This window comes from Suncus etruscus, chromosome 12, assembly GCF_024139225.1.
Source record: "Suncus etruscus isolate mSunEtr1 chromosome 12, mSunEtr1.pri.cur, whole genome shotgun sequence".
NCBI classification, from domain to species: Eukaryota; Metazoa; Chordata; class Mammalia; order Eulipotyphla; family Soricidae; genus Suncus; species Suncus etruscus.
In genome coordinates this window covers 96,082,409-96,107,360 of record NC_064859.1, presented here as the reverse complement: position 1 = coordinate 96,107,360, position 24,952 = coordinate 96,082,409, and the positions used below count along the sequence as shown (strand labels likewise).

The 24,952-nt window shown below is 53.8% G+C and overlaps 1 protein-coding gene across 1 annotated transcript; it reads left to right on the top strand.

Annotated features, from left to right (window-relative positions):
- Positions 1-663: 663 nt before the first annotated feature.
- Positions 664-23,954, top strand: EHD3 (EH domain containing 3). Its single transcript, XM_049784194.1, has 7 exons — positions 664-1,036; positions 9,745-9,921; positions 13,819-13,916; positions 18,205-18,617; positions 19,155-19,319; positions 21,632-22,206; positions 23,807-23,954. The coding sequence occupies exons 1-6, from the start codon at positions 810-812 to the stop codon at positions 22,157-22,159; spliced, it is 1,608 nt and encodes a 535-aa protein (XP_049640151.1). The 5' UTR covers positions 664-809; the 3' UTR covers positions 22,160-22,206; positions 23,807-23,954.
- Positions 23,955-24,952: the final 998 nt, after the last annotated feature.

Genomic DNA, 24,952 nt, shown 5'->3' with positions numbered 1-24,952 from the left:
GAAAGATCTTTTTATTAAGTGGGGAAGGCTGAGTTCCGTCGACCTCCGCCTCGCGGGGGCGCTGTTCCCCAACTCAGCCCCACTCGGGGAGCATCCGAGGCCTCCCCAGCATCCCTCCCTCCCTCCCTCCTTCCCCGCCTGCCCACAAACATGGCGGCGCCCAGGGCGGCTTCACCCCGCCGAGTTCCCCGCGGGCCGGGCCGGCCTTGCCAGTACTTGGGGACTTCCTCCGCCCGCCGTTTCCTTGCACCCCGGGCATTTAAACCCGCGCCGGCGGCCGCGGGGCGCTGCAAGGATTGGCAACCGCCGCCTCCACCCTCCTGAGCCTCCGGGGCTTGGAAGCCAACCTCAGCCATCTCCGGGGCCCAGATCGAGTGGACTGCAAGGGAGATCGGAGACACCCCACTTTCTGATCGCGGACCCCGCAATCCTGCACCCCTTCCAGCGCTGGGGGAGGCTTGCCTTGCAGGTGTGACTTGGAGAGATTGATTGCAAGCTCGCATCTCCAGCAGCCCAGATTTTTATTTTATTTTATTTTAATTTATTTTAATTTATTTTATTATTATTTTTTTTTTATTTGTGCCCTCCAGGACCCGGGTTGAATCCCAGTGGCCGGCAGGAGCGTGCACCCCCACTCCCCTGCTCCCCTGCACCTACCCCTAGGGATCCCCCAACCCCATATGCATGCTCGGGCCATGGTGCAACTGAGCCCCATGCTCGGGTGAGGCTGCTGCACCCCCCTCGGAGCCGCCCTGCAAGGCCTCGGAGCGCCTCGGGGAAGCCCCGGGTTGCTGCACCCTCCTGCAGCGATGTTCAGCTGGCTGGGCTCGGATGACCGGCGCAGGAAGGACCCCGAGGTCTTCCAGACGGTGAGCGAAGGGCTCAAGAAACTCTACAAGACCAAGCTGCTGCCCTTGGAAGAGCATTATCGCTTCCACGAGTTCCACTCGCCCGCCCTGGAGGATGCGGATTTCGACAACAAGCCCATGGTGCTGCTGGTGGGTCAGTATTCCACGGGCAAGACCACCTTCATCAGGTGAGCAGGGTTGGGTGGGGGGACACTCGACCTTGCACAGGGCTAGAGTCTCACACACACACACACACACACACACACACACACACACACACACACACACACACACACACATCTTACTTAGCCTTGGCCTCCAGGGCTCACTTTGAAGGTGCAACTTTTTTTTTTTTAATTTTGGGGGTTTGGGCCCTGTGCACTCAGAAATCGCCCTTAGTAGCTTCTGGAGACCCCATGGGATGCCGGGTACAGAACCCAGGTAGGCTACATGCAAAGCAAAAGTCCTACCTGCTGTGCTATCGCTTCAGCCCCTGCAGGTGCAACTTCTGAGCAACCCTGACTCTTTCCTTTTGTAGGGAGGGGGAAACTGAGGCCCAGCAGGTGCTGGCAGCAAAGCTGCTGGTGATGGGGACCTTTGCCGGACTCTCCCTTCAGTGCTCGGTCCCCTTCCTTTGCCTTGAATATTCTTAACCACTTCCTAGGTAGGTCAGGAAGAGGGTGGAAGGGGACATTGTGGCCCATGCCTGGCAGTATCACTGGACCCCCTGTGGGCAGGGATCCTGTGAGAAACTGGGCAGAGGCCTGGTTTGGAAGCAGGCAGTCTCTTCTCTTCTTTTTTTATTTATGTTTCCTTCTGGGATAAAAATCTGCAAGCCCTGTAACACTGACCAGTACAGGTAATTTTTCTCCTTCGGGTCCCTAGACAGGCCAGGTGCCTGGCTGAGATAGGTTTAAGGGATGTGGAGAAGCTGTGGAAGTAACTAGGCGGAGGTCAGCTGGGATGCAGAGCTAGGATGCTTGGCCAGAAAACGAGCTTTGGCCATTTGCCTTATGACCTGGAGAATGAGTCATCATTCCCTTAATGACAGAGAGGCTTGAGGTTGGAGGGTGCGTGAGTGGACACCGCCTTGCCCCCACTACATGTTGGGCATCCCAGAGCATGAGATGCCTTTCTCCCCCACAGACCTTGAGAACGAGCCCCCAAATCCTTTGGCTACACAGACAGATGTAAACACCGGAAGGAGGACACTGGGGTGGGTCTCTATGTGTCTACAGCATGACGAAGGGAACTATAGCTGCCTGTCCCCCATCCACCCACCCCCACCTCCCCAGAACTGCACAGCTCCTGCCGACAATTCCAGAGCCTTCTGTCTCCTTTCGATGAGCTAGTGCAGGCCACAGGCCCTGTGTAATGGGAGAGCGGAAGAGCCGGGCTGGGGGAGTTGAGCTTCTGGGGTTCATCTGGCCTCTGGGAGGGAGCTGGGCGCCAGCCTGCCTTGTCATGTCTGGACAGGACAGTGTCTCCCCTTACCCTGGTTCACAGCCTCTGACTTCTTTTGCAAGCCTGCCTGCCTGCACTGGGCCTGTGAGCTATAACTCACTCGCATTGTTAGGGCTGCGTTGGCCTGGGCCTTCCAAACTACTGAACTTCCGAAATTGGACACTGCATGCCTATCCCCCTTGCAGAAAAATGCCCATTCACCCCACATATGCTTATTATCTCTGCACCCCAGAATCCCCTTGGGCCTCCGGGTGAAAAGCTCTGAGCTTCTCTATCTCCCTTGTTTTACCTAGCATATCTTGCTGGCAGATATTCTAGCCTACCTGGTGTCAGAAGAAAAGAAGGAAAGAAGGTGCCCTCCTTTGAAAGTCAGGACCTCTGCCAGCCTGGCTCTGGATATATGCAGGCCCTGCAGAAGGCTGCTGCCCTGGCATCCTGGCCCCACATAAGCCTTGGCATCTCTCAGGGCAATCTTGGGAGCAGTGAGGTTTAGTCCCTAGGGCTTGTCAGCCCTAGGAGGGTCTCTGTAGCTTATGGCAGCTTAAATACAAGTGCCCAAACAGGCAGGTGGAAATGCCCTCTGCTCTGCTCAGAGGCACCGTGCCGCCTGCCTGAATCATGCTGACGGGTCCTGTTGCCCCAGATTAGTCCTTATCTGCAGGCGACAGGAAGTCGGGGAGAAACAGATCCCGGGTCTGTCTTATCCCTCAAGTACAAGCTTTCTCTCCAGTGGCTCCTCTCAGGTCTGTGCTGAATTTAGCTTCTCCCTGGGAGGAGAAGCACCCAGCAGGGGGAGGGCCTTGTAGCCCCACAGCAACACCCTGAGAACCAAATTATATCTTTCCATGCCTCCTCACTAACCACCTCCCCCCAAGACTCCCCACTGTCCTGTTTCCTCACTTGGAAGATCCAGATGAGAATCAATTTGAAGCAGAAGAGAGAAAATCGCCCTCCCGCCCCCAGCTCAGAGGAAAGCAGCTCCAATATCATATATATTTATCTCTGCAGTGGTGCTTCTGTAGCCCTCGGAGAAGGGGGTGGCATGCACGCCCTAGTGTACCTGGAGTGTTAGTTTAGTCAAGGAACGTCGCAGGTGGCTTTGCAGACCTTTGCCAGCCGAGTCCCGGATGCTGTGCCGTTGTTTGTGGCCTGTGCTGTTCCCCATGGAGCCCGTGGAATGTCTGAGGCTGTTGATACTTCTCAGTAGGTTTTGTTGTAGTTGCCTTGCACATCCCCCTGAACATCTCTGCCCTCTTCTCCCCACATGCTGCACTGTTCTCTGGTTCCCAAAAGTGCACGCACTGGGCCAGAGGTTACCAGAATGGATTTTGTTGGGTTTTGCCTTTCATTTTTCACTTTTCATAAAAATCTAGGAGTTGGGGCCAGAGTGATGGCAATAGAGGTAAGGCGTCTGCCTTGCAAGCACTAGCCTAGGATGGACCGTGGTTCCATCCCGCGTGGTCCCATATGGTCCCCCAAGCCAGGAGCGATTTCTGAGAGCATAGCAAAGAGTAACCCCTGAGAGTCACCTGGTGTGGCCCCCCAAAAAAACAACAAAATCTAGGTGTTGAGTTTTCCTTTCATCTTTATTTTTTCCTTCCTTCCCTCCTTCCTTCCTTCTTCCTTTCCTTCTTTCCTTCTTCCTTCTTCCCTTCCTTCCTTCTTCCTTCCTTCTTCCTTTCTTCCATTCTTTTCTTTTTCCTTCCTTTCTTTCCTTTTTCCTTTATCCTTTCTTTCCTTCCTTCTCTTTTTTCTTTTCTTCATCTCTTTCATTCTTTCTCTTCCTTCCTTCCTTCCTTCCTTCCTTCCTTCCTTCCTTCCTTCCTTCCTTCCTTCCTTCCTTCCTTCCTTCCTTCCTTCCTTCCTTCCTTCCTTCCTTTCTTTCTTTCTTTCTCCCCGCCCCCCCCCCCACACACACACACACTCAGCATGCTCACAGCTTACTCCTGGCTCTGTATTCAGGGATCATTCCTGGTGAGGTTTGGGAGGACTATATGGAGATCAAACTAGACTTGGCCACCAAGTGCCCAACTCTTTCTATGGCCTCTCTGGCCCAACTGTCTTTTTTGTTTCTTTGTTTTGGTTTTTGGGCTACACTCTGGTTGCTCAGGGGTTACTTGTCAGAAATCGACTGGCAGGCTCGAGGACCATTTGGGATACCAAGGATCAAACCTAGGTTCATCCCGAGTTGACCGTGTGCAAGGCGAATGCCCTACCACTGTGCTATCATTCTGTCCCCAGACGTCTTTTTTAGGGGCTTTCTCCAACCAGGCTAAGGAGCATCCTCCTATCAGGGACAGGGGAGGGAACAGTCTACTCTGTGTGTGTGTGTGTGGGGGGGGGTCCAGGGCTCTGCTGCTCCCCCTACCCCTGCTTCCAGACACAAGGGACTTCTCTCCTTTCAGCCTGGACCTTTGAGCCCTTTCCCTCGGGAACAGAGACTGACCCCTTCATCCTGCAGCCCTTGGCTTTCTGCCTCCTTGGTCTCTGCACCCTCCCAGGCTAGAGACTTGTCTCTGTAAGATCACGGAGAAAAGGACATTCTTCTCATCACAAATTAATGTGCTCTGATCTCTGCCTGAAATAACTCCACTGGCCTAGAGCCCAGCAGCCCTGAATAATAAAATAAACAGCTAGTGGGTTTGGGGGCTGCCTCAGCATGGCTGCTTCGGCTGTGGACAGTGGCTCCATATTCAGGCCTGCATGGTTCATACTGGCCTCTGCCCCATCTCTTGCTGGCCCATGGCCTCACGTCCCTGCTCTCTGGCAGAGGGATGCCAGGGTAGAAAGGTCTCTCTTGGCCCTAGGCAGAAGTTAGCTTGTATGTGGGTCCCAGGTTTCTGCAGTTCAGCTGCCCCAGTGACCTCAAAGGGGCTGGGGCCTGGGCCAGACTCTGTGGTGCTTACACCTGAGACTGCATTTCCTTTCTACCCAAGTGACCCAACATCTGGACCTCAGCCCAGACATGTCCTTGCAGCCACCCCATCCGGGAAAGAGGTCTCTTGGGAACTCTGAGCAGCCAGAGCAATATTTTGGGGGTGGTGATGGTACTGTGGGTGGGGTCGCCCTAATGCACAATTCATGTGGGCAGGACCTGTGCAGGATGGCCAGGTGAGGGATGTGCCAGGGGGTTCATTGGGGAGTCTCAGGTCCATCTCTTGGCTTTGAACCCCTGTCTGTTCCTCCTTTTGTATATAGGGTGCCTTATGGACACATGAAGCCCTTGTGAGGCCAGCGGGTTGTGTAAACCCCAGCTGGAAGCAGACACCCCCTCTTCCCAAGACAAGTATGAGGATGCCATGTCAAGGCATTCATGTCAGGCAGGATGCCATGTCAGGTGGGAGTGACACAAGCTGTAGCAGGGCTTGAACCCAGGGTGTATGAGGGCAGCAGGCATAGGGCAGGGTCCTCCAGAAGCTTAGGGGAGGCAGGAAGAAGGTGGTGAGGGGCCTGGACCCAGACTCTCAGGCCACAGTGAGAAGTTTGTTCCTCCTGTTCTTGTCTTCTGGTCACAGCCATAATCGAGGCTTTCATTTTACCTTTCCAGCACCACCTCAGACTTCCTTGGGGACTCTCAATACTGAGGATGGGCCCATTCTATAAATCAGGGAAACTGAGGCTGTAAGCCCAGGTCCCACATATCCAAGGTCGTAGGTGCTGTGAACAGTCTCCCCTGAACAGTGTCTCTCCGACTGGTGCCCAACACGACAGCAGCCCATTCCCTATGTTTCTACCCCTGGTCCCCAGCTTCTCTGCCTGCTCCGTCTTGATGAGTTCCAGGGCTGATGGGCCTGAGTGGGTCTGGGAAGGAGTTTTGGGGAACTGCTTCTGGGTGCAGAAGCCTCTGGTGAGACAGGTCGCTTGCTGGGAACATCGGCTATGCAGGACCCCGAGCAGGAGAATAGTGTCGCCACATGGGAAAGGCTTTGGAGAATCATGAAGAACATGATCCTGGAGGGAAATAAGAATTGCCAGGAGCTTCCCCCATTAGCTTAGGGGCTCAGTTCTGGGTTCTGATTTGCCTTGCCCAGGATGGCAGGGGCAGGGGACATGCCTAGACCCTCTCTACACTTAGGACCCTGCGACATTCTCTTGTGGCTGTGTCATTCGGCAGGCAGGGACCACAGGCCTGGTACAGGGGACTGACTAGGGCCTCTACCGTCCACCTCGCTCCATCCCATCCCGGCCAGCCAGGAAAGATGAACCGGCCTTGGTGTCTCTGCTCTGATGACCCTGGCATCGTGCCTACCCTGGAGGGCAGCTAGGGAACTCTGGGCCTTTCTGGGACTGCACGGGTGTCTTAGGTCTCCATGCATCATCCCTATTGCTCCCAAGTCCCATTTCCCTGCTTGTCCCTGCTTGTCTTTTCACACTTGTCGGTGGCTTCAGTAGCACTATAGGGAGCCCATATGTGTGGCGCTGGGCACAGGACATGCCCTGAGACCTGTACAGTTCAGGTTGGCATCCTTGGATTGTTTCTTTCTGGCTCTTGTCAACTGTCCCTGAGAGTGTTCATGGTACCGTCTCATCTTCTTGCTGTCACCCAGGTGTTCTCTAGCATAGGCAACAGAGATGTTCTCCGGTAACCAAAGAAACCTGCTTTCTAGGCAGACAAGTCCTGGAGTTGGCAGGACCTCTGCCCACACCAGAGACCCAGGCCAAGGTGGACTCAGTGGGCCTTTTCCTGGCTTAGGCCACCAAAGCCAAACTATCCCACCAAGGCCCAGCCAGCTCCCCACTTTGCCTTTGGGTAGGAAGCCCTGGGGTGAATGGCCCAGCAGAGCCCTCCCTCTCCCCCCCCCCCCCCGCACTCATGGAGGGTGGTGTTTGGGTATTAGGAAGTCGAGGCAGAGTCGGGCAGCAGCAGGGGCCTCAGGCCAGCAGAACCCAGGCTGCAGGGCACCACTTTCTCCCTGCCCTTCACCACCCTCTGCTTGGAGGGCGTCTGGGCCCGAGACAACGCCCCCAGCTCTGCAGTGAAGGACAAGGAGGTCGCAGTGCAGAACCCATGAGACCGAGTAGAAGCCCGAGACTCTGGGTTTCTTCCGGCTCATCCACATCCTGCTTGCTTTTTGCGGAAGCGCCCAGCAGTTGTCTCTGCGGGTTCCTAGGAGGGTTGCCAAGGCCTGTGTCCCTTGGGAGATTGTGAGGAGCCTCTGCCCAGGGCCCTGCACACAGGGGATCAGTTCCAGCTGCTCGGCTGGGCCCCACTCTCTCCCTCCAGTGATGTGGTGATGTGGATGTTAAAGTCCTTTCAGCAGGAACATTTCAAACACTGGTGACATGGGGCCAGAGCGATAGCATAACAGGGAGGGCATTTGCCTTGCACGCTATAGACCCGGGACTGACCTGGGTCCAATCCCCAGCATCCCATATGATCCCTGGAGCCTTCCAGGAGTGATTTCTGAGCTAGGAGTAACCCCTTAGCTCCATAGACTATGCCCCCCCAAACAAAAACAAACAAAAAAAGGGGACATCTCAGCCTCTGCTCGATGAATCTTGACTGGCACTTCCTGAACCTCTCCAGACACCTGAGAGGCACCTGGCAGGGGCGGGATAGCGTCTCTCACCTTAATGAGTGGGGCACTGTGGACCTTAGAGCACTAAACTGGGAGGCCACAGTCTCCTTTGTCAAAGTTCTGCCATCTGCTCAGGGCCGAGGCCAGGGCTCTGATTTCACAGAGGATCTGCCCTGAGCTTTCACACTCATTCACCCAGTGCCTGAGCAGGGTTCGGTCATTACGAACTGCCCTAAGCCTCTAATCCCCTATCTGGCATCTCTCAGAGCTCCCATTTGACCCTGGCCCTTGAATATGAGAAATGTAGCTCAGAAGTGCCTGGACTGTTCTCTGGAGATTTGAGTGCTGGTTCCTTTCTTGCCTGCAGAGCTAGAGAGGCCCATTGGGCATAGGCCATTTATGCCTGCTTCCTGCATGAGGCCAGGGAGGAAAGTCCTTTCTGCCTGTGCCTATTCAGGAGGAGACACTGGTGTCAGTCCTAGCTCCATCAGGGAGTTTCTCTTATTAAGGAGGGTCCTGACGAGGGTTTGAGTGAGCCCAGAGCAAGGCCAGACCCCATCAGCCAGCGTCCAGAGACTGACACAGACACAGTTCTGGAGGCCTCTGAATCCTTCCCCTCCCCATTCGCCTTCATCCTAGTGTCTGCTTGATTCTCTGGAGCTTGACTATGAACCCCAGGGTTAGGGGAATCCCAGCACATGCCAAGTCCTCATGAGCAGAGTCTGTATTTGGGATCTATCTGCACCTCTTGGCCCCAGACCTTACAGACACCTCTCTGGCCAGTGCCAGTGCCAGCCTAGGGTACCAGTTGTGGTCAGGCTTGGCCCTGAAGATGCTCCTGATGCGAAGCTTCCTGGAGCTCCTTCCCGAGGCTGCGCTGAGCTCTGCTGTCTTCTGGCTGGCTCCAAGCTCCATGGATGGGGCTGTGAGGCTGTGAAAGGCTTTGAGGGGCTGTGTCTCTTAGGGGGTGCTCTGAGGGGCTGTGAGACTGTGAAGAGCTTTGAGGGGGCTGTGAAGGGGCTTTGAGGGAACCTGTGAGGGGCTCTGAAGACTGTGAAGGGGTTGTGAGCTGTAGGATGCCAGTGGCACCAGGAACCTACTTCTCATGAGGTGCTTCCGGCCCTTTGGCTGCCTTCACAGGGAAGCTGTTCTTCCACGAAGTGACCCACTGGCCAATGGCTGTTTACGGAGCACCAGGAGGCCCCAACTCTGTCTCTCTTGCTGCTCCATATTTGGGACTCCAGTGCTCTCATCCGTCCCTGCTGTATTCTGAGTCTATAATATCTGTCCTAGGGTGTGTGTGTGTGTGTGTGTGTGTGTGTGTGTGTGTGTGTGTGTGTGTGCATGAGTCTGTTTGGGAACCACACCCAGTGGAGTTTAGGCTCACTCCTGGCTCTGTTCTCAAGGATTCCTATGGGCAGAGCTCAGAGGTCAGGAAATTGTAGTGCTGAGGACTAAAATTGGGCTCAGTATCTTGCAAAGCAAGCCCCTTACTAATAATAGACCTATCTACCTTCTCCCTGGCCTCAGCCTTTTCCTGCCTACCCACCACCCATGTCTCCCCAAACTCAGTTTAGAATAAAGATAAGAACAAAGATAAGATTAAGGACAGATTTGATATTGATTTTTTTTTTGGATTTATGGCCTACATTTTTGGTGATCACAGGCTACTCCTGACTCAGTGCTCAACCTTCCTTCCCGGAAGTGCTAGGAATAGAATTCAGGCACCTGGTTTGCAGAGCATACAGTAATCCTCCCCCAGGAAGGCGCCTGGATTCCCTCTGGGATCCAGCAGTGATCCTGCCCCCACCCAACTCTGCACCTGTTCTCACTGTGTCCTCACTGACCTTGGGGGTGCTGGGCAGGGTCAGCCTGCTGGCACCTATGCAGTGTGGCTCTACTTCCCTGTCCAGGTACCTGCTGGAACAGGATTTTCCAGGCATGCGGATCGGACCAGAGCCCACTACAGACTCCTTCATTGCGGTGATGCAGGGAGACGTGGAGGGCATCATCCCCGGGAATGCCCTGGTGGTGGACCCCAAAAAACCCTTCCGGAAACTCAACGCCTTCGGCAACGCCTTCCTGAATAGGTGAGTGTGGGCAGACGCAGGTGGGTGGGAAGCCCAGAGTCTGTCTACACGCTGTCTACAAGCCTGTGGCCTGCTGTAGGTTTTCTGGCTAGAAAAACTTTCTGCCTTGGGTCACCGCTGAGGAGAGATGCCGGAGCTGTTGATGGTGGACTAACAGCCAGTCAGATATGAATATAGAGTGTTGAGACATGCACTCTAATCTGATAGCAAACTGGAGATTGGCTTTCAATCTAATTTGACAATCAGGGATGGGTACAGGACATTTGGTCACACCCCCTAATTTTACAGCCAATCAAGGTTGGGTACAGGGCATTCGGTCATGCCCCCTAATTTTACAGCCAATCAGGGATAGAGTATAGGACATTCACCTACAGCCCCAAATTTTACAGCCACTCAGGGATAGGTACAGGATATTCAGTCATGCCCTCTAATTTTACAGCCAATCAGAGATGAGTAGAGGACATTCAGTCATGCCCCCTAATCTGACAGCCAATCAGGTATAGGTATGTACTGGGCATTTTCAATCATGCCCCCTAATATGACAGCCAATCAGGTATAGGTATGTACTGGGCATTTTCAATCATGCCCCCTAATCTGACCTTTCTTCCAGCCAAAGGGGAAGCCTGAAAGTTAGCCTGGACTCCTTAAGGAGGAGATGGTTTTCTGAGTGTGCAGGTTGCTCTATTGTAGTGGTGTGTGGGGCAGAGAGAGGGGAGTCTGGGATTTGGCACTGGGACTCTGAAGGTCTGCTCTGACTTCCCTGTCAGCTGACCATGTGGCCTTGTACAGGGCATCTCCTTGTCCAGTCAAAAGGTCCCAAATCCCACTTGGATTTGAGTAAAGCCCAAGATGATAGGGATAAAGCCCAACCCACGACTAACACAACTGCTGTTGCAAATATGAGGCTCTGAGTTTTGGGGACACACACCCCCAGTAGTGCTCACTGTTACTCCTGGATCTGTGCTCATACTCCTAGCTGGACCAAATGGGATTCTGGGAAATAAACCTGGATTGGCTGCATGCAAGGCAAGCGCCCTACCCACTGTTCCAGCCCCCTCGAACGCTTTTCTCATTAAAAGGAGAGACAGCTCAGTCAATGAATGGTAGATCAGATATGGGCCTTTTGCTGTTCTTGTGTTGAATACAAACGTAGGCTAACCCTGTCACTCCTCATGGTGCTAAGATTACTTTTTCTTCTTCCAAGAGAAGGACTTTTGAGTGACAGTAAACACTGTACTCAGATAGATGTGGGTTGAAACCCTATCAGGTAGCACTGTGGATGGCAGGTAAGTGAGCTTTCTTGTGCCACGCTTTCTCCATCTGTGAAATGGGTTAGTAGCAAGGTCTTCTTCCTATGGGTAGTGTGCCTAGGGCAAGTTCCAGCCATGAAGGGTCAAGCTGTGGTGTTAATTGTTGACATATTATTTCATTTTGATCCTTGCTGAGTCTCGGCACTGGCACCCCTGTCTTTAGTGGTTGAAAATGAATCCAGCACCAGAAGAATATGCCACAGGTTTTCCTTGAGGGATATTTTGCCTGTGACTTTGAGCTTGTCTCTGGCCTGTGATGACATGGCCGCAAGGGAGGTCACTTACATTCCAGGACAGGGACATGAAGGACCATGTAACCCACATGTGGAGTGGCCACATGTGTTTTTATAATTTATTTAAAGAAAATGCATCACATAGTTAACACAGTTGATCATAATACATTTCTTTCCGGATAGGTGAAAGCCAAGTTAGTAAAAAGAAGTAGAAAGAAAAACTAAATAAAATAGAAGAGAAGAAAGTTTAAAAAAATAAAAGAAATATAAAACAAAAAGTGCAGTAGCAAGGATTCCCCAAAGCAACTATGCCCAGGGATCTCTGGAAATTGGGAACCAACAGAGAACATAGGATGAAATGCAGGAGATGGGGAAGTTGCATTGTTGAGGTGTGGATACCTCGGTAGGGGCCTGAAGATGTCAGAGGGACTGAGAGGCAGGGGACAGAGGAAGTCAGAGACTGAGAAGGACACAGATGTGCAAAGGGAACTACCTCAGCCAAGGAGCATTTGCCCACCTGGGGCTCACAGGAGCAGCTGCTCCTGGCCAAGCGGGAAGGAGGGTCCCCAGGGCACTGGAGGAACCCAGGGCAGGGTATGTGGCAAGGCCCAGTGTGAAGTCACCATATCAAGGTGCTAAGAATAGCGAGTAGGTGTCGCTGCTGTCACTGCAGGCAGACTGACATCATCGCTACCGGCTGCCAGGTACGGTCACGGGGTGCTATGCCCGAGTCCTGCTTTAAACCCAGCCTCACTCACCAACTCTGTTTCCAAGCCTATGGAAGCTGGGAAGAGGGGTGTGTGAGGAGGCATCAGGTGCTGGTATGTCCTGGGTCCAAACCCTTCACCTCTTTCTGCCTCATCTTCTTCCTCTCCCTAATGACCATCGGCTCCTCTGTGCTCTGCTCTGTCTGCAGGCACCCTGGAAAGACAAGACTTTCCTGGTCGAGCAGCAGAGAAACAGAGTGCATGGCCCCTGCCCTCTCACACCTAGGCTACATTTTGAAGGGAACTAGAGGGGTGCAGAGAAGGGCCCCTCTTGCCTATGACATGCCTTGCTGGGTCCCTATTGGGTTGAGCTGTGGCTGTGGGCTATGGAGCATGCAACATGGATGACTTCCAAAGACATTTGTGTGACATACAAAGACTTATGAAACTTTTAGAGATTTTTGCTTCATTTCCGGGGACTTAAGCATCCCTTCTGGAGCCTCTGGGTGTCAGGTGCCTGGAAGAGAAAGGACATCTCCCATCGAGGTGGCCCTGCCCAGCTCCTGGTTGGGTATTTGGCAAATTCCAAAGAGACCCTACATATCCATCCTCTTTGCAGCTCTGACTATGTCAGGGTTCCTCCCCAGCTCCTTCCTAGGACCCTTTACTGGGGCCGAATTTGTCTCTGTGTAAGCAGAGAGCTGCCCTGCTGGCCTGGGATCCTTGGATGATGGCCCTGGGAGTGACAGGGCCCTGGGACTGAGGTGTTGATCGAGGCTTCCTCTGTGGACAATTCCTTCTTGTCCTCTGTCCCTCTCGGTGGGCTGGGGCCCCTCCACAATATCCTATGACATATTCACACACACACAAACCAGCCCCTGATTCTCTGCCTTCCTCTCCCTCTTACAGTCCTTCAAATTCAACCTTTAGTTCTAACCTGAATCATAGCCCCTGTTTCCCTGTAGCCATATGTGTGTGTCACTGCTTGGGTCCATACTCATGTTTCTGGTAGTGTGGTACTTGCTTCATAGCCTAACACAGGGCATCTCTTCCAGGAAGCTGCCCTGGGTGTGGTTCGTCACTGGGGTCTCCTGATCTGGACCCATTGCTCTTCCTACTGTGGCAGCTTGCCCTTCGGGAGTAAGGGGACAGGTTAGGATACCTTGGTGACCCCCCACCATGGGGAGTGCAAAAACATGAGGCAGGGGAACCCCTGGAGTCTTCTCCAGTGAGAATTGTGCAGTGCAAGCCTGAGAGCCACTGAAAACAGTCCCTCTCCCCTTTCCTCCCATCCATCCCTTCCCCTCTCTGCTCATACCCTCCCTTTCCTTTTCTTCCCTCCTCTCTCTTTGCCCCTCACCTCTCCTTCTTTCCCCCCTCCTCTCTGTTCTCCTCTTATACCCTCCTTTCTCTTCTCCCCTTTTCTCCCTTCCTCTACCTTTCACATGTTCCATTTCCTCCTGTCCTCTGGTCCTCGGTCCTCTCCCCTCCCCTCCCTTCCTCTCTGACCCCTTCCCTCTTCTCCTCTCCTCTCCTCTCCTCCCCCTTCCTCTCTCCTCCTCTCCTCTTCATTTTTTCTTATCCTCTCCTCTCCTCTCCCCTCCACTCTCCTCTCCCTCCCCACCCATTCCCTTGCCTTCCTCACAGATTTGTGTGTGCGCAGCTGCCCAACCCTGTGCTGGAGAGCATCAGCGTCATTGACACACCCGGGATCCTGTCTGGAGAGAAGCAGCGAATCAGCCGAGGTGAGCAGCGCACCCCACCAAGGGCCCTGTCCCAGCTCTGCTCATCCCGAGCAGCAGTCAGGATGGGGCTCAGCAGACAGCAAGTGCCCATCTTTGCCTCTGGCCCTTCCTTCCTTCCTTCCTTCCTTCCTTCCTTCCTTCCTTCCTTCCTTCCTTCCTTCCTTCCTTCCTTCCTTCCTCCTTCCTTCCTTCCTTCCCTCCTTCCTTCCTTCCTTCCTTCCTTCTTTCCTTCCTTCTTTCCTTCCTTCCTTCCTTCCTTCCTTCCTCCCTCCCTCCCTTCCTTCTTTCCTCCCTCCCTCCCTCCCTCCCTCCCTTCCTTCCTTCCTTCCTTCCTTCCTTCTTTCCTTCCTTCCTTCCTTCCTTCCTTCCTTCCTTCCTTCCTTCCTTCCTTCCTCCCTCCCTTCCTTCTTTCCTCCCTCCCTCCCTTCCTTTCTTCCTTCCTTCCTTCCTTCCTTCCTTCTTCCTTTCTTCCTTCCATCCCTCCCTCCTCCTTCCTCTCCCTTCCCTCCCTCTTCCTTCCTCCCTCCCTCCCTTCCCTCCCTCTTCCTTCCTTCCTTCCCTCCTTCCTTCCTTCCCTCCCTCCCTCCTCCTTCTTCCTTCCTTCCCTCCCTTCCTCCCCCCTTCCTTCCTTCCTTCCTTCGTTCCTTTCTTTCTTCCCTCCCTCCTTCCCTCTCTCCCTCCCTCACTCCTTCCTTCCACCACCTGCTCCAGTTTACCTGCCCCTGGTTGGACCCCGGTTGTTCCCAAAGCTGCTGAGTTCCTTGACCCTCAGCATATGGACCTGTAACCTCCCCACACTGGCCTGAAAGGACGCTGCTCACCAGTGGGGAAGAGCCGGTCCTGCCCAGTTCGCAGCTCATCTCTGCCACTTATTAGCAAAGGAATCTGGGGCAAACTTGGGGGAATATTATCCCCCACCTTTTAGAGCTCAAGGAGGAGGAGGGGGGTGAGGGGAGAGAAGGACCTGGGTGTGGCTATTCACTAGGGTCTCCTGAGCTGGTCCCACTGCACCCCCTCCTCTCTCTCTCTCTGTCTCTCTCTCTCTGTCTCTCTCTCTCTCTGTCTCTCTCTCTGTCTCTCTCTCTCTCTCTCTCTCTCACACACACACACACACACACACACACACACACACACACAGATGTTCTGGGGCTCCAGAGTGGGGGCTTATGGATGGCACCTACACACACACACTCCAAACCAGTACAAACCAGGGTTTTCTGCCTACACCAAAGCTCACTGGTATTTCTCCCCCACTGAAGCCAGTCCTGGGAGGACAGCACCCCTCACCCCCAGTCCTGTAGTGCTCTGGGTACACAAGGACAACTAGATGAGGCCCATGGACCCAGAAACCGGTTCCACAGGCCTTGTGCTGACCCAGTACAGCCACTGGGGAAAAGGGTCACTGTAATCAAACCTAAACAGGCCCCTCTGTGGGTAGATGAGCCTTGCTGGGGGAACCAAAGGGGGCGCTCATGGGGTCTCTGAGCCAGGCTGAGAGCATGCGGGAACCTGAGTCAGGGCACAGCTGCTGGGGGCAGCAGAGGGCACCAGGCGGTTCCTGGAAGTGGCAGGATGCAACTGCCCATTACTGGGAAGCTGACAGCTGCGCTCCAGGAAACATGTCCTCACGGGGGACCAGCTTCCGGCAACTTCTCAGTGAATCCTACCACACCCCTGATGTGGGCAGGACCAGTTCCCAGAACTGAAAGAGCTTTGATCCCCCCTGCCCAGGGCCTCCATCCCTGACCCTAGAGGAAGTGCTTAGAATAGGCAGAAGTTGAAGCTGTTCTGAGTGGTGGGACTGGGGAAGGGCTTGGCAAGGACCCACCACCAGATAAACACTGCACTGCTGCAGGTGTCCAGGGTACTCTCAATAGAGCTGCAGAACCTTGGACTCAGGAGTGGGGGCTCGGCCTCGTCCCAGCTTTTTTCCTCACCAGGAAGGGCCACTGGGCCACCACAGAGCTCTGCTTGTGTGTCCCTTGTCCATGAGCCTGTTTCAGCCTCCTGCCTGGCATGCCTCAGAAGAGTTCTCATCTGCTGGTGACAGGGGCAGGCAGGGAGGGGCTGTAGTGGTGGTGGTGGAAGGGGGACCCAGGCCTCTGGGTATAGTCCCAGAGCCGGGGGCTTATTGGAGGGAATCCCATGAATGGTAGCACCCACCACTAATATGTTTCCAGAATGTTCCATTCTGCCTCCTCAACCTCTTAGTGCATCTCCTGATTTCATACATGGGCTCAGCTCTCCCCTTTGTTGAGGGTCTTGGAGCAATTCTCAGGACCAGCAAGGTCCAGGGGCCTGTTCTGGGGCCCGTGTCCCCTCAGGAGTGAAAGACGACCTCCAGACTGGATGTAGAAATTCCCAGCACCAGTTGGGTCATGCTGTGCCATCCAACTTGGGAAGTCATTCTACAGGGGAGTGAAGAGGCCCAAGAACTCAAAGCACATGGGGTTGCTTGATTCCTTTGACCTTAAGTGGTTCTGTTTGCTCTCCATCCTCCCAGAATTAGATTCCATTCACCCCTGAGCAAACACAGACACCGCATAGCTCATGCAGGGACACTAGGGAAATGGTTCCATTCTCCAGAAAAATCCACCCCAGTTTAAGAGCTGGGGCTAAGGAGCTAGCTGCAGTTGACTCTTCCTGTCCCCCCCAAAAGAGAGGGTGTGTTGATTAAATAAAAAAATAAAGCATAAAGTCCACATGTTGAGTGAGGCCAGCCCAGGCACCGCACCTGTAGCTCCTTCTGGCATCTGGTCTGAAGACACAGGATAATAATGAAGAAATAATTCACAAGCAATCAGTTAAAGTTTTATCGGAGTCAACTCGCTTTTATTCCAAGGCCCTGTCCACTATATGCAGTCTCTATATCCTGTCTGCTTAACTCATGTCTTTCTCTTAGGAGCTCTGTCTGTCTCCCTTTTTTATTCCTTCCTTCCTTCCTTCCTTCCTTCCTTCCTTCCTTCCTTCCTTCCTTCCTTCCTTCCCTCCTTCCATTCCTTCATTTCTTCCTCACTTCCCTCATTCCTTCCCTCCATTCCTTCCTTTTCTCCTTCCTTCCCTCCTTTCTTCCCTCCTTCCTTTTTTTTTTTTTTTTTTTTTTGGTTTTTGGGTCATACCCGGCGTTGCTCAAGGATTACTCCTGGCTGTCTGCTCAGAAATAGCTCCTGGCAGGCACGGGGGGCCATATGGGACACCGGGATTCTAACCAGCCACTTTTGGTCCTGGATTGGCTGCTTGCAAGGCAAACACCGCTGTGCTATCTCTCCGGGCCCCCTTCATCATTTCTTTACTCCTTTCTTACTTCCCTCCTTCCTTCTCTCCCTCTCTCCTTCCTTCTATTCTTCATTCTCTCCCTCCCTCCTTCCCTCTTTCCTTCCAGGATCAGAAAGATAATTTGGAGGTAGGGCATTTGCCTTGCATACAGAAGGATGGTGGTTCAAATCCCGGCATCCCATATGGCCCTCCTAGCCTGCCATGAGTGATTTCTGAGCTTAGAGTCAGGAGTAACCCCTGAGCACTGCCAGGTGTGGACCCTCCCCCAAAACAACCATTTTTCCTTCCTTTCTTTCCTTCTTTTCCCTCCTTTATTCCCTCCTTCATCTGTCTCCCTTGCTGCTACACTCTAAACTTCCTTGCTGCTCTCTCACTTCTCTGCAGGCAGCATCTTTTATCTCCCTTATTCAAAACCACAGACCCATCCCAGGCTTGGCCAGGTCTGACCATCCAGGTAGGATTAACATCTCAAAAGGAAATTTAGGTAAGGGCCTTGGGGGGAAGGGATACCTTACAAGAGGTGATCTCCAGAGCAGGTAGGAGGGCAAGCAAAGTTTTAGAAGGGGAACCTCAGCTTCCTCCCCAACGCTGACAGAACATTCCTATCTGCACAATTGCCTATCACATTAGTGCAAGCCAGGATTTTCTGCATCTCTATTTGGGTTTCTTTTCCCACACAGTCTGTAACTTCTGACTAGAATAAGCAAAGCTGGCACGATGCAGGGCAGAATCAGGGGGCACTTGGTAGACATCGTGATTTCATCATAGTAACTGCATTTCCTGAGCAGTTATTATAGATTCTGATGTAGTGAGCTCTGAGGATTTGCAGAACAGAGACTCCATCATCTTTGCCACTCATAAATGCAAAACTGATGAATGAAGATTGAGCAACTGGCCAAAAGCTCACCGGGGGAAGTGTAAAGAGAGACCGGGCTCAGCGCCTTGCTCTCTGCCCAGACCCTATGATTGCCCCGCTTCGCCCAGACCCTTCCCTGACCAGTTCTCTCCACAGGCTATGACTTTGCGGCCGTCCTGGAGTGGTTCGCCGAACGCGTGGATCGTATCATCCTGCTCTTCGACGCCCACAAGCTGGACATCTCTGACGAGTTCTCGGAGGTCATCAAGGCACTCAAGAACCATGAGGACAAGATGCGGGTGGTGCTCAACAAGGCAGACCAGATTGAGACGCAGCAGCTGATGCGAGTGTACGGTGCCCTCATGTGGTCCTTGGGCAAGATCGTCAACACGCCCGAGGTCATCCGTGTCTACATCGGTTCCTTCTGGTCCCACCCGTTACTCATCCCCGACAACCGCAAGCTCTTTGAGGCCGAGGAGCAGGACCTGTTCAGGGACATCCAGAGCTTGCCCCGCAATGCCGCCCTGCGCAAACTCAACGACCTCATCAAGAGAGCCAGGCTGGCCAAGGTGAGACCCCTGTGACCTGGCGTTGGGTGGGGGCTGCTACCCAAACCCCTGTTGCTGCCTCCTTGCAGGAGAAGGCTCTGGAATCTCTGGGCCTTGGCATAAACTTTACCAACTCTGCAGCCTGGGATTAAGCTAGCCTGGTAGCTGTGGTTACCTGGCCAGGCTGCTGGTGGCTGTTAGAATCTCAGTCTTCTCCCCATTCATCAAGCAAGACCCCTAGACCCTGCTCATCCCAACAGCTGCTCAGTGAGCAGGTTGGAGGATGAGGTGGGATGAAGGTATCAAAGCCTTGATTGGACAGCCTCCATCCCTGAATGTCAGTCCACACTCTCCCCTATCTTCAAGCCCTGTACCCATACCACATCCCACTGCTTCACACAGTACCCCCTCTCCCCTCTGAGGGATCCCCCTCATTATCAGTGGGTAAGGGAGTTGCTTCAGAAGTGGGAGCAGCAGAAGGGTGCTGGGTGGAGGAGGAGGGAAGAGGAGGAAAGTGGCAGGGAGGGTCTCGAGCTGAGTATGCCCTTCGCCCACCAGGTCCATGCCTACATCATCAGCTCCCTGAAGAAAGAGATGCCCTCGGTGTTCGGAAAGGACAACAAGAAGAAAGAGCTAGTGAACAACCTGGCCGACATCTACGGCCGCATAGAGCGGGAGCACCAGATCTCACCAGGCGACTTCCCCAATTTGAAAAGGATGCAGGTTAGTTGGGCCGTGGCAGGAGGCGGGTTCATGGCTTCCCTACATGAAAAGCCCACAGGGAGTCACAGGGTGGGGTCCTGGGTTGGGCTGACCATCCTGCTGGACTCACAGTGCTATGTGGACACAGAACTATAGCTCACTTTCCCCAAGAGGGGCCTTGTGAGATGGTGTTTGAGATCCAGACACCCGTGCCTGACCTTCCCCAATTGGGTCACCATGGGACTGGGATTTCCCCTTCCATCTCCCAGCTACCATGAAAATGGAACAGTCTCCTCGCCTGGCTCCATTTCTTTGTGGTTCATCATACCTTGGCAATCCCATGAGGGAGAGTTTGCGCAAAGCCTGGGAGAAGCAGAGGTCAGTGTGGGGGGCAGCTATCTGTAAGGCACAGTAGTACTCCCATTTTTGAACCTAGGGCCACCCCACATAGCTTCTCACAGTATCCCCAAATCAGCCTCTAGAGGGTGGCATTTGCATCTTCTTACAACTGGGGAAACTGAGGCTCACAGGCATTGGTGAGAAATGCCAGAGCCCCACCCCCACCCCCACTCTCACCCCTTAGCCCATCTTCACATCTCCAACTCTCCCCTGTGAGCTGAGGTTACCCCAGGCACTGAGAGAACACCCAATAGGCGCCCCATGTGCAGTTGCAAGTCTGCTGAGTTGTCCCCAGGAGCTGATTTCTGTGCACTTTGTAGCTTCTCGTGATGCCGTAGTTTTTTCCAATTGACAATTGAATTTGTGGGAGGGTGACAGGGTCATGTTTACTCGTGCTGTTATGTGTGGTCTGAAGCTGGGGATGTCGCTGCTTGGGGGAGCTGGGTGTCAAAGTTCCGCTGTCATCCCAGACAGGCCTGTTGAGTGTCCTAGCAGGTCAGGAAAGGGGAACAGACAGACCTAGACCAGCAGAACGCATCTTTACCCTGCTTGCCCCAGAGCTCCTTAGTGGCCTGTGGGGTTCTCTCTCAGGCTGGCTTGGAGCACCCCATCTTCTAGCTTCTATTATGAGGTGGGCAGAAAGTCCATGCTGGTGGGGGCACAACTGACGAACCCTTTTGGAACCCTTTTGGAAGTTAGTACCCCTGCTCTCTGTTTCTCCTGAGTTGGCCCATGGGCCATTGGCTGTCTGATTAGTTCTGCTGACTCACCACAAAGGGGGCCCTGGGTGGATTGATGGGACACCCTAACTCCCAGAAAGGACCCACCCTGACCTCAGACATGAGCAGTCTGGGAGAGGAGAGGTGTGAGAACCCCCTTTCCCACCACTCAAATTGGAACTGTAGCTACAGAAGTTTCTGAACTTCTCTTCAGGGAGTCCAGACACTGTTGTCTCTGCAATGGTCCTCAGGGTGCTGGCCTTGGTCTGAGTCCATCCCTGTGGTGGTCAAGGGACAGATCTGGGCTCCTGCAGAGACCACAAAGGAGCAGGGAGCCCAGCTTGGACACTTTCAGGATAGCAGAGATGAGAGTCAAGGAGGTTTGTTTTTGTTCCCACGTGGATATGTGTCCCGGGAAGGCCAAGAGGGGAGCACAGTGACTAAGCCATATACCTACCTGGATCTGCGATATCAGGACCCAAGGGGAAGAATGTCATAAAAGTCTTCTAGCAGTGCCCATGAGCTCCCTGGCTGAAGGAGCAGAGATTTCAGTGTGTGCTGCTGGCTTCTGCTTGGGCTTCCCATTCCCCCTCCCTAATGTGAGGTCTAGAAGTGCACCCCCTTTTAAAGGGCACTCAAGAAGTGGGACACCAGTTTTATCCAGGGGTTCTCAGGACAGTAGAGACTCTCATGACCTAGCTGGAAAGAGCTACATATCATGCAGCCACAGAGGGTGAGAGAGAAATGGAGCCATCTTTCTAAGTTTCCTTTCTGGAACAGAGTGAAAGGGAGCTGGATAAGAAGACTGGGGGGGCAGGGCATTTGCCTTTCATTTAGAAGGATGGTGGTTCGAATCCCAGCATCCCATATGGTCCCCCGAGCCTGCCAGGAGTGATTTCTGAGCGTAGAGCCAGGAGTAACCCTTGAGCACTGCTGGGTGTGGCTTCAAATTCCCCCCCAAGAAAAGAAGAGTGGAGCCATTGTGGGTACAATCCCCAGTTTCCTTCTGGAAACTCTCACCCCAATTCTGCCCAACTGCCCCTTTCCTCCTCCTTCCCTGCTCAACAGCTCTGGGGCGAATTGTTGTGGGTGAGCTTCATGGCCAGTCCTTCAGCTGAAAACTTTCAGGCTAGAAAGGTGACCCTCCGTCCCCACCAGGACCACCTCTCCCTCTGTGTCCTCTGACTCAGCCTTCCCTGCTTCCCCTCTTCCCAGGAACAACTGCAAGCCCAGGACTTCAGCAAGTTCCAGCCCCTGAAAAGCAAGTTGCTGGAGGTGGTGGACGACATGCTAGCCCATGACATCGCCCAGCTCATGGTGCTTGTGAGGCAGGAGGAACTGCAGCGACCTGTGCAGATGGTGAAGGGCGGTGCCTTCGATGGCACTTCTCAGGGCCCCTTTGGGCACGGCTACGGGGAGGGGGCCGGTGAGGGCATCGACGACGCCGAGTGGGTGGTGGCCAGGGACAAGCCCATGTACGACGAGATCTTCTACACGCTGTCACCCGTGGACGGTAAGATCACAGGCGCCAACGCCAAGAAGGAGATGGTGCGCTCCAAGCTGCCCAACAGTGTCCTGGGAAAGATCTGGAAGCTGGCGGACATCGACAAGGACGGGCTGCTGGATGACGAGGAGTTTGCGCTGGCCAACCACCTCATCAAGGTCAAACTTGAGGGCCATGAGCTGCCTGCTGAGCTGCCCGCACACCTCCTGCCGCCCTCTAAGAGGAAGGTGGCTGACTAAGGGGGGCTCGGACAGGCCGGAGTTAAGAGGGGCTGGGAGAGGCGCCCACAAACCCACACCCACGCACACAGACATATACAGAGATAAACATGCATACAGAGACACATAGCTATACTAACATGCACACGCAGACAGACACACAAATTCATGCACACACAGAGACACAGAGACATAAGCTTGTGCTTGGTTGGGGGCCCAGACATCCCCTTGTACAAGACACAGAGATAGATACAAATACACACACTGAAAAGCACACAGACACCGAAAAAACACGCACACAGACAAACACATGCATACGCCCAGAAACATGCACACAGAGTCACTTGCACACAAACACACAGACACTCGGAAGCACGTAGGAGAGGCGCATACGCACAGACATAAACATGTGCACACTCAGAAACACGCATATAGAGAAATATGTACACAGATGTACAAACATACGCACACATTGTCGCAGACCCACAATATGCTCAAACAGACACAAGTACTCAAACACAAACGCACGCACTCAAGACATACAGACTACAGAGACATAAACAGGCACCAAGAGACACAGACACACACGCAGACTTTTCCCAAACTGCCCTTCAAAGCAGAGGGCACAGTGGTCCCAGGGCCCTAGCTGCTTTCTGGAAGCTTCCACGCACCATCCAAGCTGGGAGAGGCTCAGGCACAATCCCGGAGCCCAGCCCTGCCCCCCTTTGCGCCTCCACCTCTCACTGCCACAGACTTCAACCCCACCTGGATCCCCCCCTCTGGGTCCCTGTGGGGCTCTGACCCAACAGGCATTTGGAGCAGATGGAAAAAGCTTCCCACCTCCTCAGCAATTCCCTTTGTGTTCTGTGCTTTGGCTTCCTGACATGAAACTCAAATCTTCACCCCAGGAGAAGGGCCTGTGAGAGCCCCAGGGTGGGGACAATGCTGGGCCTGGGGATGGAAATATCTTCCAGGATCTGGCCTCCAAGCTCTGCCCTGTGGAGCTAAGGTTCTGTTCTCCTTGGCCAGCTTGACTCTAAGCTGGGCCCGCACTTTACTTCCCAGAAAAAAGAGTAAAGAATCCCTGAACCAAAGAAAACTGAAAAACATCTTGCTGCGGGAGAGCAAGCAAATGGCCCGGTGTGTCCGCGTTGAAGGTTCATGTGTTCCTTGGCTCAAGGCCTGGCTGATCATCTGTGATCCCACATGGCCCCTACACCCCGCGGTTTTGCACAAGGAGAGCTGAGACTCAGGGGCGACCTTTCCAAAGTCACCATGATGGAGTGGAATTCAATCCATCCCAGAGCCCCAAACCTCCCCTCTGCGGTACTTGTGTGCACTGCCCAGTTCTTTTCCTTGCTCCCCTGTGATCCAAAAACCCCTCCTAGCCTCGCAGAGCAGGCTGCCAGTGGAGGAGGCCCAGCAGTGGGACCATCTGTCGCACCCCAGAAGCAAACTGTGCCTTCTGGCTCTGTGGCTCCTCCCCACATCACAGGAGACAATACATTCCTGTGAGTTGTAACTCTCTGGTTCTGCCCACATGCAGCAGCCTGACTCAGCCCAGCCGCCTGCCCACAGCCACGACTCAGGAGTGGGGGGATCAACCCTCACAAGGCCCATGGGGGAAGGTGGGAGGCTCTGTAGGGTCCCAGCCAGCAGGACCCTCCCTGTCCTGCCATGGCTTCTTAGAGCCCCAGTGAGGAAACCCACAAAGGCTGTTTTCTAGCTTCAAACAATGTATTTCTGTCTCCGATACCCACTACTACCCTGTCTGTCCTCCAGTCAATGCTCTCTGAATACAGCACATGTAGCCTTCGGTGTTGTTTGGCCAGAACTTCATTTGAAGGTGGGGCGAGGGAACAGGACCATTTCTTTTTCAGGGCTCCTGGTCTCAGCAAAGCATGCTCTTGGCCAGTTTCCATTTGCAACCTGACCCCTTGGACTAGAGATTTCTGCAGGCCACTTAGGAGAACTAACACTCTAGAAGCATTGGACCCCCAATTCTCTGACCTTCTGCCTCAGCACCAAGGATAAACCAAGGCCAAGAGCTAGAATCCGACCCCCAGATGTCCTGCCCTACAACCTTGCTGTGAACTGAGTTTCCACCTACATTTTACAAGGGGATGTCTGGGCCCCCAACCATGCCTCTCCACCCACTTGCAGAGCTGCATGGCCCACCTATATGCATACATCCTGTTTGTTCTCCAGATTGGACCCCAGACAGATCTGGAGGGCTCAGGATCCACTCAACCCCTTCCCATCTTCCCAGGGGTGGGGCAGGGAGAAAGTGGTGCATTGGGAGGTTATGGTAGAGGAGGGCCCTGACTTTTTCTGGCTGACCCTCTGCTCTAGCCTGGCCCTACTGTCCCCTTTGGGCTTTGGAGGCCTGGGGAGACTTTATGTTTCAGCCTGGGAAAACGTTCTGTGGCAAACAGACACATGGGGACCAGCTCTGAGGAAGCCTCCCTGGAGACTTGCTGGCCTGGTCGGTGTCCCACAACACTCGGTACTGTCATGGCAACCGTCGGTAGAAAGAACAGCCCTAGTCTACTCCCCCTCTCAGGCCTTCCTGGTGCCCAGCACTGCATCAGGATGAAGTCTATTGTATGCAGAGGGTGGCTTTGCCCAGTTGTGGGCGAGATTTTGGAAGCTATGAGGAGGCTGAGTCTCCCCCATCCCATATGTCTGTCCTTTCTGTTCTGACAGACTCATTTCTGTTGGCTGGTCACAGTGAGAAGGGCCATCTGGGATGAGAGTCCTGTTTATTTTCCCAAAGAGATATTAACTGGCCCCAAACATATCAGTGCTTTATTC

Excerpts from the sequence above, each read along its gene's own strand:
- EHD3 (XM_049784194.1), top strand. The coding sequence starts at position 810 with ATGTTCAGCTGGCTGGGCTCGGATGACCGGCGCAGGAAGGACCCCGAG. Across the intron at positions 9,922-13,818 it reads GGCAACGCCTTCCTGAATAG|ATTTGTGTGTGCGCAGCTGC; the intron begins GTGAGTGTGGGC and ends CCTTCCTCACAG. Across the intron at positions 19,320-21,631 it reads CCAATTTGAAAAGGATGCAG|GAACAACTGCAAGCCCAGGA; the intron begins GTTAGTTGGGCC and ends CCCTCTTCCCAG.